The sequence below is a fragment of the Danio aesculapii genome, chromosome 5 (genome assembly GCF_903798145.1).
Source record: "Danio aesculapii chromosome 5, fDanAes4.1, whole genome shotgun sequence".
Taxonomy (NCBI): Eukaryota; Metazoa; Chordata; class Actinopteri; order Cypriniformes; family Danionidae; genus Danio; species Danio aesculapii.
Window position 1 is genome coordinate 49,879,266 of NC_079439.1, and position 19,547 is coordinate 49,898,812.

General features: G+C 34.3%; 1 protein-coding gene across 2 annotated transcripts; it reads left to right on the forward strand.

The window, feature by feature from the left end:
* The first annotated feature begins 388 nt into the window (after positions 1–388).
* On the forward strand, positions 389–18,620 carry mks1 (MKS transition zone complex subunit 1). Of its 2 annotated transcripts, XM_056457024.1 has the most exons (18): positions 389–644; positions 1,332–1,453; positions 2,155–2,207; positions 2,309–2,464; positions 7,327–7,424; positions 7,677–7,805; positions 8,118–8,222; positions 8,325–8,433; positions 12,004–12,060; positions 12,445–12,487; positions 12,595–12,657; positions 14,502–14,572; positions 14,645–14,714; positions 14,803–14,910; positions 16,095–16,228; positions 16,323–16,405; positions 16,508–16,605; positions 18,432–18,620. In XM_056457024.1, the coding sequence occupies exons 1-18, from the start codon at positions 568–570 to the stop codon at positions 18,533–18,535; spliced, it is 1,680 nt and encodes a 559-aa protein (XP_056312999.1). In that variant the 5' UTR covers positions 389–567; the 3' UTR covers positions 18,536–18,620. The 2 variants fall into 2 exon arrangements, with proteins under 2 accessions (XP_056312999.1, XP_056313000.1); XM_056457025.1 differs by lacking the exon at positions 1,332–1,453.
* The last annotated feature ends 927 nt before the right edge of the window (positions 18,621–19,547 follow it).

Genomic DNA, 19,547 nt, shown 5'->3' on the forward strand with positions numbered 1-19,547 from the left:
GCATTTCTTATAGTGAAACAAAGCGGCACACAAGAAAAAGCTAAAAAAACATTTCCTTAAAAATAAGTAAATTTATATTCGTTTTTTATATATATATTCCTTTTCCCGAAATCCTTTTTTCTATTGATTACCCTCTTTCCTTCTGCATATTACAGCTATATTACCATAGATAACTATTCTGCTAAATACTAAATTCTATTACTTAACCCTGTATCTTTCAAAAAGTTATAAACACACATCCCCCGTGCTCAACTTTAAGATATTGCAGATCAGTTGTGAGCACTGAACTCGTATAAGAAGGTAGCGCATGCTGATTTGAGAACAGCATATTTATGTTAGTACTGAGCATGCGCACAATTGGCTTCCGGCCACTTCCGCTTTAGATTGTTACTATGCAACATGACGCTCTGATGTGTGGCGTTAACTTTTAACCGCATTATTGCATTCACAAGTTAATAATTTCAAAACCTGTTTAGCCGCCTTAGACTTGGTGTGAGTTTTATAGTAACCGATGCGAGTTCTATACTATATCTAAAGGCTTTTATCTGTTGACGCTGGGTGTTAGATATGGCAGACGGCTGGTGCACTGACACCGGAGAATCGGTTTACCGTTCCAGGGATGCAGTTAAAAACTTCCGAATACGGTAAGACACGTCGCCTGTGTGCATGTATAACAAACGGATACACAGAATTTTAAGCATTATAAACAATTCTGGACATGACACTGTGTGGTTAGAATGGTAGAGTTATGAAAATACCATAGTAAATTAAAGGACAGTTCCCCCAAAACTGAAAACGCTGACATCATTTACTCACCCTGCTTGTTTCAAACCGTTTCTTCAAGTTTCATTATTCTGTTGAATACAGTAATTCTTCAAAATATCTTCTTTTCTATTAAAAAAAACACTTGAGGCTGAATAAATATTTTTGAAAATGTATCTCTTTGAAAACTATTCCTTTAATTTTAGTTCTATATTATGTCAGAGTACCATTGTATTGGATATTGCTCTGTGATATAGTTTAGTTCATTTTATTTTTCACAACAAGGGACAGTGTACATTAATCAACATTCGCCTAGAACGTAAATGTACCCAAATTAGCCCAAAGACTAGTTTTCATTGGTAGTCCCTTTGCCAGATGTTTAAGGCAATATCAATAAAAATACAAACTCAAACTAAAAATAGTATTCAAATAAACAACAGAAAAACAACTGCAACAGCAATTTCAAAAAGCCTAGTGTTCACAATGTTGATTGATAAGAAGACTTTTTTTTCACTAAGCCACTGTAAAAACATGGTATCACCATGTTACTTGTACTGTTTCTGTTTCAGAGTGCGGATTCAGCGTGTGACCTCCACTGCTGCTCTGTCTGAACACCTCCATCAGCAAGTGCTTTCTCAGCAGGAGAGAGGAGTTATAGAGTTGGAAACCTTCAGCTCTCAGACGGCCTCTAGTATGTCAAAGACAGATATAAAACTGATAAAAGGATAGCTCACACAAAAATTACAATTTGCTATTAATTTACTCACTCTTCAGGCCTAATTTAAAGCTAATTACTGTTAAGTTAAAAAAAAAAAAAGTTAAATAAATATGTTTATTTATTTTTTATCTCTATTGGATGGAACAATAGAGAGTGTAGAGCATAGGTCTCAAACTCTATTCCTGGAGGGCCGCAGCTCTGCACAGTTTTGCTCCAATCCTAATCAAACACAGCTGATCCAACTAATGAAGGTGTTTAAGACTACTAGAGACTATTAAGCAGGTGTGAGTTGGAGGAGGTTGGAGCTAAACTATGCACATTTTACAAGATTTTTACATTCTACAATCACTGCTGTCAAATTGTATTTTAGGACGTTTAATTTTTTACCATAATTATTATATAATCTAAATAACCTTAAGAATTAAAAATTTTTGTCTCTTGAAAATGTTTATGCATGTTAGCATTATTATGTTGTTATATAATCAGTAGTTAAAATGGTGCTAAAATTATAATAGTATCACTTATTGAACTATTTTCTGTAACAATATGTTATGCATCAAAAATTATTTATCATGATATATTTTTAAAAAATGAGTGAACTATCCCTTTAAAAAAAAACTCTTTCCTTGGTATATTGTGGATGACAATTCTGGGTTTTTTTTTTTTTTTTGCAGCGACTGATGAGGAGGAGCTTGTGGTTGCTTGGCAAGAGAAGTTTTTTAGTCAGGTAGGTGATTAGTGTAAGGGTAAAGCTGTGTGGTACTAAGCTGTCAGCAGGCTACTCTTTTTCTGTGCTATGTGATGTGTCTGCTTGTCATTTTTATGCAGTATGAAGTGGACCTTTACCAGACAGAGTCAAATTGCCAAACACCACTGGAGCATCAGTATCACACAGATATAATGGCAATGGAAAGATCCAAAAGAAGGCAAAACCAGCGCATTTTTACCTACACAGATTTTGATCGCTTTTCCAAATGGGAAGAGGTTGGTTAAATCCACTTTTTTTGTTTTGTAAGCCTCACAAATCATAATAAATAAGAAATTCAATTTTGCATAAAGAAAATCAAGCACTTCTTAGGACTATTTATTGAGCAAAAAAGTAAGATTTTTTTAATTACAAAATGTTAGCGATTTTTTTTATTTATTTTTTTATTTTTTTATTTTATTTATTTTTATTTATTTATTTTTTTTTCCTTTCAGTGGAAGTTAGATTGAATTAGATTATGTTGGTTCTTTAATAATCTCACAAAGGAGAAATTTCACTTTACCAAGCAATATAATTAACAGGTTTAAAAATGGATTTACCAGTTAAATCTACGAGTTAATGACAGAAGAAAGAAAGAATTTTGGGTTAACTATGGAGGATTTGGTATTAAAGGGTCACGAAACACCAATACACAATTTTTGGGATGTTGACAATCATATGTGTGTCCCACGCTGCTAAAAACACTATTAGGCAAGGGCGTAGGTTTGCACTTTACATTGGTGGGGACGGGTGAATGAAACAACCCCCCCATCCCCCAAGAATTTATATCATTTTATATATATATATATATATATATATATATATATATATATATATATATATATATATATATATATATATATATATATATATATATATATATATATATGCTGATATTAATTATTAAAATATATGCTATTACATGCTATAATATGCTATTAAAATATATTATTAATTAATCCTCTCTTCACACAATTTATTTAGTTAAATAGATAATCAGACTCGAAGTCGGGTTCAGGTGGTTTGAAAGACCTAACATTGGATTATTAATATTTAAAAAAAAAAAAAATCTTCAAATGGCCAAATTATGACTGAGGAAAGTTGAATGTGCTGGCAGTTTTTAATTTAAAACAAGTTTTAACAGATTTCTAAAAAAAAAAATGTAATGATAGATGATAATAAATTTAAGTATCTTTTCATATTTCTTTATTCTAAATTTTCATTAGTTTGACCGTTTGAAATGCACATTTGTAGATAAACACTTAAAATAGTAAAATAGTGTGGTAATCAATTTGACAAAATGGTTGGAAATTTTTTGGTACATTAAAAAGTGTGGTTATGATAACAATCCGACAAGATAATCTAACAAAAATTAGTTCTTAAAATGTCACTAAAATGCATTATTTATACCTCATAATTAAGGTTCAGTTTTTCAGAAAAAAAAATAACCACCCCTTTCAATTAGCTGGCTACATGCCCGATAGTGTAATGTTAAAAAATGTTTATTAACTGATAAAGAGAGTGTTTAATAAAGACTTCCGTTTATTTTAGCCAGTGCAAATATGTGGTTTGGGGGCGGGAGGACTCGAGGAGAAAACGTCATTTAACCCTTTCTGCGTGTCTAGGTAATGTTGAAAGCGCAATTTTTTAAAGTGGATTAAATTATTGGTGGGTACGTTTTAATGGTCGGTGGATATTGGTGTGAAGGCGTCCCCTCTGTCCACCCTAAATCTATGCCCCTACTATTAGGACACATTTATTTCACAAAAAAAGTGAAAATACGTTGTTTTTGCTTTATTTAGAGCAAGTTCGTTCTTCCAGTTTGAAATAAAAAATTTTTTGAATCTGCGTCACGCCGATTAGATCCTTGCGTGTAATCCAGTGTGGAGAGTGGATGTCTCTACCTGCGAGAACATCGTGATGTCTCTGAGTGTGCAGCATCACTTCATGGGAAAGGCTTGGTTCAAACCAATCAGCGCACTCTATTGTGAATGAGGTGCAACTTCATTAATATGCAAGATAGCTTTGAAGACTGTTTTTACCTGTTACAGTGTTCAGACGGCAGAGAGACGCCATGTTGTGTTGCCAAAACAAGTGGAAAAACAAGAATTTGGAGACACGGGTTATCAGTGTTGTGTTTATAATTGTGCTGCAACAAAGGTTTTGTTTTCATTTCGCCACTATGAAAGCTCAGCTGGACTCACGTGTGGATTACAATGCACGCAACACGTGACAGAATGTTTGTAAGGAACATTTGTTTTACCAAAGAGCTTTTCGCATCTGCAAATGGTGAAATCCGGATATGCCGCTCGTCTCCTTATAAAAAAGACGCTGCTCCAGTTGGTGTTGATTGTCCTGTCTCTACAGATTTGGTAAGTCCGTGTGATCAGTGTTCTTTCTTTGTTTATTCAGATAGCAAAGTTAGTTAGTATCGTCAGCAGCACTCTTTCAGTGTTTAAAGACATGCCTTAGTCAAAATGATAAAGTTTACAGTACCTTAATATCACTGCAATATTATTATTGACTGAAAGATCCCCTGTAAATGCTGCTCTCCGAATGTAAACATATAACACCTTAATCAAACTGTTACTGCCCTGTAGGATTTTCGCTGCATTTTGTGACAGCATAGTTTGTACACGCACAGCTTTCTGACGCTACCTACCGAGTGCATCTAAGTTACAGAGAAATGCAGAGTTTTTTTTCTCCCATTCGCCGTGCGGTATCAAACATTTCATATAAATTACACTCTTCCAGCAGTTCCTCGCATACAATATCTCGTTTGTCACGTAGGGAGCATGCATGAAATGTTCCTGATTGAAAGTGAAAATGCCAAACTGCAGTTAAAGTTGAAAAATTTATCATTTGGCAAATAATTTGATTACTGTTGTCCAGGTTAACAGTCACTGTCATTCTCCCTTGCATCTGCGTTTGTTTTGCCTCTGTAAAAATCAGCGTGCTCAAACGGAAACTCCCATTTTTATGCTAAACATTCCCTTTTTCCCTCCCCCAACACTCCCACCTAAAAAAAAGCTGGACACACCCACTTTCCTGACTCTTTTCAAATTAGAGGTGTGAAAACACCCTGCTGAGATGAGGGTTTCGTGGCCCTTTAAAGGGCCATCACCCCCCCCCCCCCCATCTCATCAGGGTGTTTTCACACCTCTAGTTTGAAAAAAGTCAGGAAAAAAGTCGGTGAGTCCACCTCTGATTAGGTGGGAGTGTCGAGTGGCTAAAGAGGGAAGGGTTTGCATGAAAAAGGGAGTTTCAGTACGTGCACGTGCTGAATTTCACAGCGGCAACACAGACACAGGGGAGATAGACAGTGACTACGTTTACATGGACATCAGTAATTGAATTATTGTCTTTAATCTGAATAAGACAATAATATGATTAAGGTGTTTACATTACCTACTTTTTGAATGTTTCTTTCATGATCCGTTTTACATGTTCTATCACAAATTCCATATCCACATTTCCTCCGGAGTTTCATGTATTTTTGGCACTTTCACTTTCATTCTTGACATTTCACGCATGCCTGTGACAAATGAGATATTGCATGCGAGGAACTGCTGGAAGAGTGTAGTTTTAATAGAATTTGATACTGCACGCCTTCTGGGAGAAAAAAAACTCTCTGCATTTCTCTGTAGATGCAAAGACTCGGTAGGTGCAGAGAAAAGCATCAAACAGCCGTGTGTGTATAAACTATCCTGTCACAAAATACAGCGGAAATCATACGCGGTGAAAAATCTATGCGGCTGTAATTAAGGTGTTTACAAGTTTACATTTGGAGAGCAGCCTTTACAGTGGATCTTTCAGTCCATAATATTGTAGTGATATTAACGTACTGTAAACTTAGTAACTAAATCATTTTGACTAAGGTATGTCTTTAAAAACTAAAGTACTGCTAAGGATACAAACTAACTTTTATAAGCACAGGACTGACGACCTATGTCTCCAAACAATTCTTCTTCCAATTGTTTTAATTACGGTTGGCAACACAACGTGGCGTCTCTCTGAACACTGTAACAGCATATTAATGAAGTTGCACCTCATTCACAATAGGGCATGCTGATATGTTCGAACCAAGTCTCTTGAATTAATGATGAAATCTCAAAGACGTCAGGTTGTATTGGAGGATCTAATTGTTGCGACACAGCTTCAAAATTTCTTTTCAAACTGGAGGAACGAATTTGCTCAAAATAACACAAAAGTCAATTTTCACTTTTTAGTGAAATATATGTCCTAATAGTGTTTTTAGCAACGTGGGACACATTAATTATATCTTTAATTATAGATTGGCTGATGTTGTCCACTATGCAACTTGAGGCCAAAATAGGTTACTCCGATAATTTATATTAGATAGCTTACTCGCTACTAGTTAAAAGAAACATCCCCATCACGGAAGTCAAAAAGATTTAACAAGGCATCTACTCTGTTAAAATATTCTTTGACAAATTATGTATAATTATTTTATATGTGTTTATTTCAGAGTACAAGAGAGAGAGAGAGTAGGCACTAAGCGCAGGCACTGAGAGCTATATCAAAGCAGAGCTCATTAATATTCATGACATTTCCAAATATGGTCAGTTAGGACCTTCTGATTCTAGTGGTATTTTATGTTTTTATGAGTATTTTATGAGTTTTATATGCTCATTTATAATAAATGAGCATATAAAACTGTTACTGCAGAATTGTTTAACTTGCCTAAGCCTTGTACCTACTATGTAGGTATAAGATAACATGAAACTCTAAAATGAAGTTGAATAAATTTATTTGATACTCATTTAAAACTAAAAATATTTAATAAAATAAAAATTCTTTCAAGACAAGTAACGTATTTACAAGTAAAAAGGGATTGCATTCTGACAGCATTGTCTTGAAGATAAAGCAAACAGAGAAAATCCTGTCAAGAGAGTTGTGATGTAAAATATTGTAGCTTAGAAAATTCTAGAATTTCCAAATTAGACTTTAATTATCATAAGTGAAATGAAACTGTTTTGGTGAAATAGGACATGATTATGGCAGATGTGGTTAGATTGATTAGGCTACATCAATCTGAAGTTGTATTTTTTTTATTTATTTTTGTATATATTTTTGGCAGCAAGCTCAGAGTCTGGTCATTCCAGCTCAGCCCACACCTACTTTCCTAGCAGAACGCATGGCCAATGTAAGACACAGGAGACAAGAGAGGCGTCCCACGTAAGTGTATAATAGTCAGTTTGTTTTCAGTAAAGAGTTAATCACATTTTGGATGTTTAAGAGGTTTATTGGTACACAAATAGATTTTTATTTTATTTAATTGTTATTATTATAATTAATGTTATTACTATCATTCATTCATTCGTTTGGCGCACTCCCTGATTTTTCAGAGGTCGCCACAGCGGAATGAAACACCAATTACACTGGAATTATTATTATTTTATTTTTATTATTATTTTGTTTGTTATTTAGAGAGACGAATGTTCCCAAGTCCCGTTTAATCACATGGGAGCCTTCTGAGGAATTTGTGAAGAACAGTCACATCATCAACACACCAGTGCAGACCATGTACATCATGGCTGATCTTGGACCTTCAGGAAAGTATGTGAGACAATGTTTACCACTTAAAAAAGCCAAATCATACAATTTCCCATAACTTAGTTGACCCGAGTTGACCACTTAATACACTATATAAGGTACTTTGCTTTCAAAAACACATTAGATAGTTACCATTTTCCTCTTCAACTGTAAGAGTTCTGTCCACATATGTCACAGAACATACACTTATATTTCAGGAGTTCAAGAAAATGCATTTATTTATGACATTGTTGTTTTAATGACATGTGAGGTATAGTCATACATTGGTGTATATTCTATAGAACAATGCAATCAACTCACTTAACTGTTTTACAGGTTGGGCCTAAAAGAGAATGAATATGTTTTATGCACAATAAAAGCAGACGGCAATGGAGTAATCTCAATAAAACCAGACTTTAACAACAACAGAGGAGCCTACAGGCAAGACTCACCACCATTCTCTTTTCTGTTCACTTTTCTGGAGAAAAGTACAGGTTTGAATTCACTGTGATTACTGGTATATCTGACTATCTGTCACACCAGGCTGGAAACAGAGGGGGAGAAGAGGGAAGTGTGGAGGTTGTATCTGGAGAACGCCTCATCAGACATTCATGCAGAAGAGAAAGACAGAGAGCAGCACATGTACAGAGATGTAAGTAATATGCGATGATTCTCAAAATGCATGTAATATTAGGGCTTTAGTTTTTGGTTAAAACAAGTTTTGTATCTTTTGTTTATTCATTTATTTTTCATGTTATGAAACTGTTGTTTATTGTTATTAATAAGATGCTAAAACTGAAATAAAAAAGCTAAGTAGACATACAGTATACAAATAAATAAACTCATAAAAGCAAATAATTAATGACCTTAACTGAAAATATAAAATAATTTAAATTCTAATTGTTAAAAAAACATTTAATTGTTTTAAGTTGAACATTTAAACATAATTTAAAATATTAATTAATAATAATAATAATACCTTTTATTTATAAGTGCCTTTCAAAGCATTCAAGGACATCTTACAATATGTTACAGGCACATCATAAAATACAAGACAGAAGAATAATAAACATAATATTAAACCAGTAAATTATTAAAAACAATCCTGAACAGAAAAGTTTTTACCTGGTATTTAAAATTGGAAATAGACTCCACCTGACGAATATCTAATGGCAGGGAATTCCATAACGTGGTGCTATGCAGCTAAAAGCCCTGCCACCAAATGACTTCATCTTAAAATTTGAAACTGACAACAGTTCAGCCACAGAAGATCTCAGTGAGCTCCGAGGTGTGTACCAGTGAAGAAAATCAGAGAGGTAATCGGCTGCCAGGTTGTGAAGAACTTTGTAAGTTATTAGAAGAATTTTATATTGTACACGATAAAGAACAGGAAGCCAGTGCAAGTGGAAGAGAATTGTTGTAATACTACAACACTATATAAATAATGCTAAAATAAGATGGTTTTGGAATATTTGCACAACTTGTCTATTTGCATAACCTTTTGCTCTGAAGGTATTCCTACACAGTTGGGAAAAGTGTAACATTCTTAGTTGTTTTTTAGATTAAAAAGCCCACTGTATCCTGACAGTTTCACTCCAACCCTGAACAAAATTACCTTCCTGTAACCTTACAGGGTGCATTACAGTCCAATTTTTTTTGTCTTATGGGGCCCTATCATACACCCGGCACAATAAGGCACAGGACGTGTTTGGCGCGATTTGTTGGTATTTTCAGACCAGTACAATCCTAATTTTCACATTTTGCACAACATTGTTTAAATAGCAAATATATTTGCGCCACTTTGTGGACTCATGAGTGTGCCGATCTAAAATAGAGGTGTGTTAAAGTGCATCGTTGGCGCGTTTCTATTTTGAAGAACTGAAATAGAATATACCATTGACCATTATTATATGCATATTTATATTTGTTTTAATAAAAACAAGTTTAGATTTGTCCACTTGTGTTTACGTATATGTCACTATATGGGGCATAAGAATACGATGTGTGTTTGGATATAACTCAGTTTTTGACCACACTTCGTAATAATTGCTAATTTATTTATTTGCTGGAAATTAGAACTGAATTTTGAAATCGTTTTGAAACAAATCTTTGAGCTTAACAAACTAAATTAAATATGTTGGCTAATGGATGTTTTCAGTGGAGTGCATTTCCACCATTACCTTACTCCACGAAGGTAAAAGAGTAAAGAGTGAAAGTAAAGATGCCGAATGGAGAAGGCTTGTTCTTTATCCTAGCGTTGCAGATGGCCCATGTAACTGTTTTCTATCTAGTGAAGCATTCAGTTTTTCCACTTACAAATTCCGCCATGTAAATAGCAAACGCCATGGCACAACGCAACTGACTCTTAAAGGGAATAGGAGATGAGACTCTGATAGGTTTAATCCACGTTATGCTCAAAACACATCCATAACTTATTGTTATAACATAAGCATATTTTTCTGTCCTTAAAATAGCAAAAGGGGATTCTTAATGCTTTTGCGCCATGTGCTTTAGACTTTGCACCTAGATCGTTAAAATAGAGCCCATTGACTTAGATGTATGTTATTGTTTATGTTACGCAAGTGGCCACTACTGGCCAAACATTTGATATGTATTTAAAGGGGACCTATTATTCTCACAGGATATAAAATAAGTCTCTGATGTCCCTAGGTTATATATGTGAAGTTACAGCTCAAAATACCCCACAAATGATGTTTTATAACTCTTTGAAACGTTCCCTTTTAGGCATTGATTCTAATTGTGCCATCTTGGTGATTATAAAAAATAAAATGTATAAATCTTTACCGTTGGAAGGATATATTCACAGACTGTTGTCACACAGCTGTATTTAAACCTTTTATAAAAGTGATTTTTGCATAATAGTAATAATATATAAGTCCTTTTAAATAGAATGCCCTAAGCACTAGACTCACAATTGCATTGCATTCTTTCCCTCTGTAAAAATTGAGGGGTCTTGCATCTGTCCATGTAAACTTCACTTGTCCACTTGATTTAATGGAATGCACTATAAAATTGAAACAGGGATTCTCTGAGGTCAACTGCTTATTGAAATTCACGCGTGCATGTGTAAAAGTGGAATGTGTAAAACATGGCTATAGTTGTCCTGAAGACCTTGGTTAACTGGTTCAAGTGTGTTTGATTAGGGTTGAAACTAAACTCTGCAGGACAGTGGTCCTCCAGGACAAGGTTCCTCATGCCTGATCCAAAGCATCTGAAGAGCGTTCATGGCGCAATATTAGGGCTGTGAGGAAAATAGGATATCCATTACTTTGCTCAGTAACGTGATATACAATACGCAATGTACTATTAATAAAATGCAACATCTGTTTCACATTATATCAGAGAAAGAAAGCATCACTACAACTACTTAAAGTGAACAGCCCTTTATTAATGTTGCATAAAACTAATTACAAATATTTAGTGTATACAAACAAAATACATGAGGTAAATACACCTCAAAAATGCTTTCTTGCTTAGATTTTGTTTTCTGGTTTCTAGTCCAAACATCTAGACAAGCAAAAATAAAATATTATTTTGAGAAATATAATGCAATAATGAGTTTTTTTCCTTTTAAAACAAGCAAAATAATCTGCCAAATGGGGTAAACAAAATAATCTTGTTTTTATTTTGGACATAAGATTATTTTGCTTACCCCATTGGCAGATTATTTTGATTGTTTTAAAGAAAAACACAATTTTGACATTATTTCAAAAAACAAGACAATTTGTTTTGCTTGTCTAGAAAATTCTTCTTGATTTTAAGAATTTATAAATATTTGGACTATGACCAAGACAAAAAAATCTAAGTAGAAAAAGCATTTTTTTGCAGTGTATCACCACCACTTTGCTCCACTAGATATAGATTTATTAAGCTAAAAATATCAAGAACAATCAGGAAAACAGAGGTTTCTTAAAATGGCCTGCTTGCTTGGTCAAATTTCAGCCTCCATATTAAAATTGTTATAGATTTTTGGACAAGAAAACTAGAATGTCCACTTTTTATGTGCTGAAAATTCTTACAGATGTGTGCTAATGGCAGGCATGCAAAGAAACATTTGAATTTAAGTGTTTGTTTATTGTAAACCATAGCAATATGTCTTTTTTGATATACATATTTGTGATATTTCAGTAATTTTTTTATATATTGTGCAGCCCTAAGCAATATGGATTTAATTGAATTGTCATCATTCTCACTTTTTTAGCTGTACACACGTCACAAAGATTACCTTAACAGCCTAGTTGGCCAAGACTTCGAAATGGTAAGAACTACGCTTCTTATTGAAACTCATTATAGTGTTTTTGATAGTTGAACTTTTCAGTACTGTTTAAATAAATTTTAAATTAAAAAAATAAATAAATAAAATGTGCAAAAATCAGTCCAAGGCACACAAAAAAATGTGATTTATTTTTTAAAAATCCTTAATTGACATGGCTATTTCTTAAAGCTGCACCAAAGCTTTTCAGTAAACAATTGCCTTCATCAGGATAACAGTCATCTGTTGCCATTTGATTTTTGCTGTTTATTCTGATGAATCCCTCACCCACAGAGCACCAACACATTATTTAAGCAACCCCTGAGCATTTTTTGTTTGATTTTAAATGAAAAAAAAAATGTATTCTGATTGTCCAAACACTTACTTTAGCCACCTCCAGGGATACTTCGTCTGATTGTAAATGGAGAGATTGGTGGGTATAACAGTTATCATGTTTTTATAAATTGGTCTAGTAGTAATATCAGTATGCATGCTTAAACTCAGAACATTACTGCATTACTGTTTTTTTTTTCCTTTAAGTTTCAGCTCAGGGTTATGAGTATGACAATCTGTATGTCCACTTCTTCATGGATTTACCAAACAGTAAGTCAGCCCCTATATTCATTTATGACCCGGGACCACAAAACCAGATTTATGCAGTTCCAATGCAGTTTCAATAATATGATCATTGTCAAGCATATCCAGGAGAATGTTGTAATCAAATGCAACACTGAGGTCCAACAACACTAACAGAGAAAGATGCAAGCATGATCAGGTGCTAAGAGCAGATCATTTGTAGTGCTGTGAAATACTATAAATCCTGATTGGAATTCATGAATTTGATAGATATTGTTTCTCTCTAAAATTGAACACGTTTGAGTTGACATGATTTTTTATTTTTTGTAAATTTTATAGAAAAGACAGAATTAAAATGGGCCTATCATTTTTAAGTGTGTGTGATCCAGCTGTGTTTTTTATTAAATTATCAGTTTAAATTATTCAGTTTAAAGGTTTTAGGCAGATATCCTAACAGTAACAATGAATTTGTTAAGATCTGGTTCTGTGATGAACTATTTTTTTATTTTGGTTGGTATAAAAGCTAACATAGATGTTGTTGATTTGGAGGAGTTTTACTCCCTGAATGTTAAGAAAGTTTGAAGTTTATCTTTGATCTGAGATGCTCTAACTAGACATTGTACTAATTTTGTCTCTGATATTATCAATCTTGCATGTAAAGAATTCAGTTAAAAAATGTGGAAAGATGCAAGTAGATTATGGTTTAGCTCACAGCCACAAGTAGGTTGGGAGACCTCCATGTGGGAGGGATTTATGCTACAAGTAGGTTAGTTTAAAGGGTTACATCTGCAGCTACTGAGAATATGCACATAAATATAGCTTCTTTTTTTTTCTCTTTTTTTCATTACTCTAAGGCAGGGGTGTCCAAACTCTGTCCTGGAGGGCCGGTGTCCTGCAGATTTTATATCCAACTTCCCTCAAAACACCTTCAAGGATAGGTGTGTCCCAACTCGCATACTTATGCACTCTTCTTCGCCATTTTGTAGTATGAAGTGTGTAAGTAGTGCATTCACACTGAAAAATAATGTGCACTTTAAATACCTGGATGATGCGCTTATTCAACCAGTAAAATAAAGTGTGGAATGGACAATTCACACACTCAACGGTAACAGCTTTGTCCACGTAGCGGAAGGGGCTGAGCTATTGGGCACTTATGTTGGATTACATTATTTATTTTGGATTGTGAACGCAAAATTCTCCTACGAGAGTAACTATAGTGCCTCACGATAGTCAATGCGGTTATACTCATGGCAGGTATTATTTGGTACTTTGGTCATTTATTTCACTAATTTGGCAACCGTCAAACGTCAACAGGGAAACGGTTTGAATTTCTGCTTAGTAAATAAAACCATTAGTGTTCCATTTGGGACGAAACTATATACATATAATATGCTACTGAGTGTGTAAGTGCATAAGTTCCAAGTGCATTGGAACTAAACTTTGCAAGACACCGGCCCTCCAGGACAGTTTGGACACCCTGCTCTTAGATTTAGGGTTGGGGTTGGTGTAGGTGTAGACATTAATAAAACACAATAGGTTACACTCTCACGTACAAGACAGGAAATAAATCAATCAAAAGCGCCAGGAGATTTGTACAGCCCACTTGAATATTGGGTCCCACCCATTTGAAGCTGACCTGTCCATTTGTAGCTGGCCATGGTCTTTATACCTAACTTGTGAAATGCCTATTGGTGCTTTATTTCTAGTTAGATTGGCATTTTATCTATCTGGAAGGGTCCAGGAATATTAAATGAACTGACATTTAGACATTTTTAAGTGTAACTTAACTGCCCTAATACTAGCTTTTTTATTAGGGTTTGATGCATTTTCTCTGACTTTTCATGGTGTTGATATTGGTCCATTTTCTTCAGATTGGTCCAGTGTTTCCTCTCATTGTCTATCTGGTGTGACTCAGACATGTCGCACACGCAGCATAGGAAAGGTGAGATGTCATTTTAGTAAACGTCATCAATGTGTTCATGGAACTGTGGTAAGCAAGTTTACTGTTTTATAGGAAGATGTTGCTTTCTTCTCCTATCCATTCAGCTTTGAGACCTTCTTCCATAAAGAGGATGAATCTGATGGTGAGATGCCTCAGAATGGCAATACCCAAAGTTACTTTACATGAATTACATTTTAATCCTTACATTTTAAACCTGATGTTGTGTGCAGGGTCTTTACCACAGTGGCCAGTGCTGTATTTTAAAGTTCTCTCACTGGATTTCTGGCAGCGCTTCAGAACTGAGGGCTATGGCTATGTGGTCATCCCTTCGACAACAGGTAGGACAGTCTTTTGCATTCAAAGCGATGATCTGTTTTTTTTTTTTTTGCATATTGGCTCTGTAAACATTAGCCAGTAAGTTTAAATTAACTGGTGGAAGTCGGTGGTAATCGGAGACAAAACAGGAATGAGTGACAGCATCAAAATGGAATGCTAATTTACAGTCAATTTTATTCAGTACAGTTTATTTACTCAACATTAAATAGGACAAACTTTTCTGACAATTAAGAATTGTTATGTACTATAACAATATTGTCCTAATTTGAAACTTGCATTTACTCAAACTGAAACTGAAAATAAGCTATGCAAAAGTTTGGGCAACTTCTCTTTTGTGTGAATTTCAAAGCCTGAAGTCACTTACTGCTGACTGATTACAAGACAAAATTGATTTGAGTGACTCAGTGAACCTTAACAATCCTAACACAGGTGCAACCCAACATTTTTTAACAACAATGCTCAAGAATCAGTAAAGAAGCTAAAGTTACAGCAAGGTTGGATGTTTCAGCAGGACAATGACCCAACGCACAGGTCCAGATCTACCAAGGAATTCATCCTCAGACATGATACAATGTTCTAGAATGACCATCCCACTTACCAGACTTGAACATCATCAAAAATCTATAGATTGGTTTGAAAAAGGCTGTTCATGTTCGGCACCCATCAAACCTGACTGAACTGGAGAAATTGTGCAAGGAAGAATTGCGCAAAATGCCTTTAGCAAGACTTCCGACCTATTCTTGGCTATAAGAAGCGTCTACAGACTGTTATTTCAGCAAAGGGTGGCTCTACAAAAGCTTGATGTCAATATTCAGTTGGGGTGCCCAAATTTTTGCACCTGTCTGTTTTTGATATAATTTAAGTTGCATTGCATTTGTTGATTAAATAAGTTTTATGTCAGAACTTTTTCACTAGGGTATAAAATATATCCAAATTTAATAGCTGATTTGAAAGGCCAGCAGACTATAGCTTGCAATTCTGAAAATTATCAGTGGTGCCCAAACTTTTGCATAAAACTGTATCATTTATTCAATCGGTTTAATATTGTGGTTTATCGATTAATCATTACAAGGATGTGCTATTGTCACGTTTGATTCCAGATTACAAATCTACACCAAAGAAATATTTTATAAAATAAAGAAAATGAATATCAGCTTGTTCAATGTTGAGTTTATTACGCTTCCAGGGTGTCACAGAATGACCTGCCACACATGGAGAGCAGTCCAGCGTGGCTCAGTGGCAGAACTGAGACGTTTCTTTATTGGTGGAGCTCCTGAACTCGAGGACATCAGTTACGTCAGAATACCTGGCACTTTTAAGGTCAATCATTATACATTTCCTGCTGTGAAATTTGTGTTATGGCATGTTTTGTAATTCAGTTTAACAATTTAATGTTCTAATCTATTGCTTTTAGGGAGAGAGATTGAGTCGCTTTGGCTTTCGCACTCAGACCACTGGAAGTGTGACCTTTACTCTTAATTGTATCCAGCACGCCAGGTCAGCCAACAGCATTAATGAATCTTGCATTTTGTGACTGCATGAGAACTCCTTTTTTCTCTCTTTATGAGATTGATTAAGAGCTTGTGGTACTTTTTTCAGGGCTTTTATTGATGCCAGCACACTGAAGAAAAGAAGACAGACTGTTCTGGATCAGTTGGGCGGCCACAGTCAGCAGGGCTCTGTCAATAATGTTTTGGGTAAGAAAAATTTGAATAACTTCAGTTGGGGTCAATATTGCTATTAAGAAATCTATTGCTATTAATATTGCTATCCCCAAGAAATCAAAACTTACCATTTGTGGTGATCAATTCATCAGTGCGTGTCATTTAAAAAAAAAAAAAAAAGAAAAAATATGAAAAAAAATTGTAATTCTAATCTTTAATTGAAATCTGTAAAGACACTTCCTGTTTTTTTTCAGTTAATTTATCAGATGACGTATATTTTAAGAATTGGGCTTGGCTAACATATTTAACCACTCTGCTGCAACTATCAGTTTTTATAACAGAAATGGTGAGCAGCAGTCTATTAGGTTGTAATAATTTTCCTCAAACCCGTTTCCCCATCGTTCTGAATGAAATGCCTACTTTACTACATTCATTCAGCTTGCAGTAGAAAAACAAAACACGCCCCCTGTTGTCGCATTTAATATACTGTTTCTCTAGGATCTGCGTTACAATTCGGAAAAAATAATGGTCGGAATAGCGCTTTTACTTATGTTCTTTTATTAAACTAAATAAAAATCTACATTATCAATGCTGTAAAAGGTCCCTTATGATACTGAAAGAAGATTTCAGTGACTGAACAACACTTCTGTGCATATAGCCCATTCATTACCTTTGCGTGATTAAAATACTTTAAAACACAACATTTCCTGTCTAAAATAAATACCTCATCCATGGTGTCACCCTTCCTCCAGCGTACAAAAGTAACTCCAGTATGGATTCAGGATTTTAAAAACTTTTGATTCAGCATTTGTTTTTACCACTGTCACTCCTAACCACATGACTGTGGCACACGTGCACACGCATCAGCGGATCTGCATGAACAGAGGTGCGCAGTTGTACAGATCTACATTTATGGGAATTGTCGGCCAGACAAATTTTAATTAGATGAACATTTTTTAGTCTTATGCCTTATCCAGAATAGAAAAATTCATATAAATACATTTAGATCATATACTTTTATCATTACTATTGGACTGTGAGAACTTTCAACCAGCACAACAAAAAATGTTTCTGAAGACAATCACCTAATGTACCTTTAACTATTTTATTAAATGTATTAAAAATGGTTTAAAATTTGAAAAGCATTATTGGTTAAGACAAGGTAAACTGTTCTTAGAAAACCTGGATATAAAAGGTGTCATAAAAATGTGAAAAAAATAATATAAACATTATATATAATCTCTTAAATATGTAATGCATAATATAAAATAAAAAGTATATATTTATATGAATAAAACATATTTTTCCACTTATGTCAAGCTAAAACATTTTATATTAAGAGGACAGTCAGCTGATTAATTATTATTAAATTGATGTGTACACCAATATAACATTTCTTATTTTCCATTTTATCACATTTTTTAGTTTTTAAAAATATAATATAATATAGTAATATATATTATAATATAATGTATTGTAATGTAATGTAATGTAATATAATATAATGAACCAGCGACCTTCTTGCTGTGAGGCGATTGTGCTACCCAATGTGCCACTGTGCAGCCCATAATATAATATAATATAATATAATATAATATAATATAATATAATATAATATAATATAATATAATATAATATAATATAATATAATATAATATAATATATGGGTTGCAGCTGGAAGGGCATCCACTGCATAAAAACATATGCTGGATAAGTTGGTGGTTCATTCTGCTGTGGCGACCCCAGATTAATAAAGGGACTAAGCGGAAAAGAAAATGAATGAATGAATAATATAATATAATATGAGCACAGTACAGACTAACAATATGTTTTCTAATCTGCTGTTTGTGATTTTTCAGAAGCGTTTCAGAGAGCCCGTAAGCGCATGCAAGAGGCAAGAGAGACTTTACCCAGAGACCTCATCAACACTTCTGCACAATTAAACTCAGAGTCTTCTGCTTAGGAACATCAGAACTGATAAAATACATGTAATAATGCTGGTCACGGTATTTGTTTATATGTACTGTGTAATACATTTTTGTATATATATATATCTTTTATAAATTAGTTATGCACTGCTTTATATAAAAAAAATACATCATTCAACAAATAACAAGTTGGTGGTTCATTCAGATGTGGCGACCCCTGATTAATAAAGGGACTAAGCCGAAAAGAAAATGAAAGAAGGAATGGGTGGATTTTTGCTTTAACTCTACAAGTGGGTCTTTATGCACATGAATAAACAGCAGATGGCACCATCTTCTTTATAAACACCTCATAAAATGCAGAAGGCTGTTTATTTGATTCATTGCTAATTATGTTAAAGTTACTTAGTTGTCTACAATTCTTGCTGAAACTATTGCATATCAAAGGCATGCATGATCATGTGGCCTTCATAAAATTTGGATGGATATAGTGAGAACATAATGTCAGCTATCAGCACTGGGATTAAAACAGCTCACTGTCCCTCAGACCACCTGTCCATGTGTAAAATGAAGCGACGTGTGCAGACTCTTTGGGTGACATGCTGCTGTGAAGTGTTCTCCATTTTCATTCTTAAAAATAAAAGTTCTTAAGTGGGTCTTTTTAGGGTGTAGGGTTTTATGAAGTGTTTTTTTTTTAATCCATGGAACCTTCCCATCCAAAAAGGTTCTTTGTTGTGGAAAGATTTAGACTATAAAGACTCTTCTCAGTAAAAAAGAGGGTACTTTATTTACTAAAAAAGATTTTAAAAGTTATTGTTAATGCAGCATATAGGGAGGTGGTGATGTCAGAATTGTTCTTGACCCCTGCAGCACCTGTTTTTGTCAAAATGCATCCTGCCCATGACCTCACATCACCGGAGACACAAGGTCAGAGACAGTGTTACACCAATGAAAAAAAATACATACTATACCTTATTTAAAGGTGCTGTATGTAAGTGTGTGACTCTTCTAAAGCACAAAAATACAATAATATGTGCAGATATTTAAGAA

Excerpts from the sequence above, each read along its gene's own strand:
- mks1 (XM_056457024.1), top strand. The coding sequence starts at position 568 with ATGGCAGACGGCTGGTGCACTGACACCGGAGAATCGGTTTACCGTTCC. Across the intron at positions 12,488-12,594 it reads GATTGTAAATGGAGAGATTG|TTTCAGCTCAGGGTTATGAG; the intron begins GTGGGTATAACA and ends TTTTCCTTTAAG. Across the intron at positions 16,229-16,322 it reads GAATACCTGGCACTTTTAAG|GGAGAGAGATTGAGTCGCTT; the intron begins GTCAATCATTAT and ends TATTGCTTTTAG.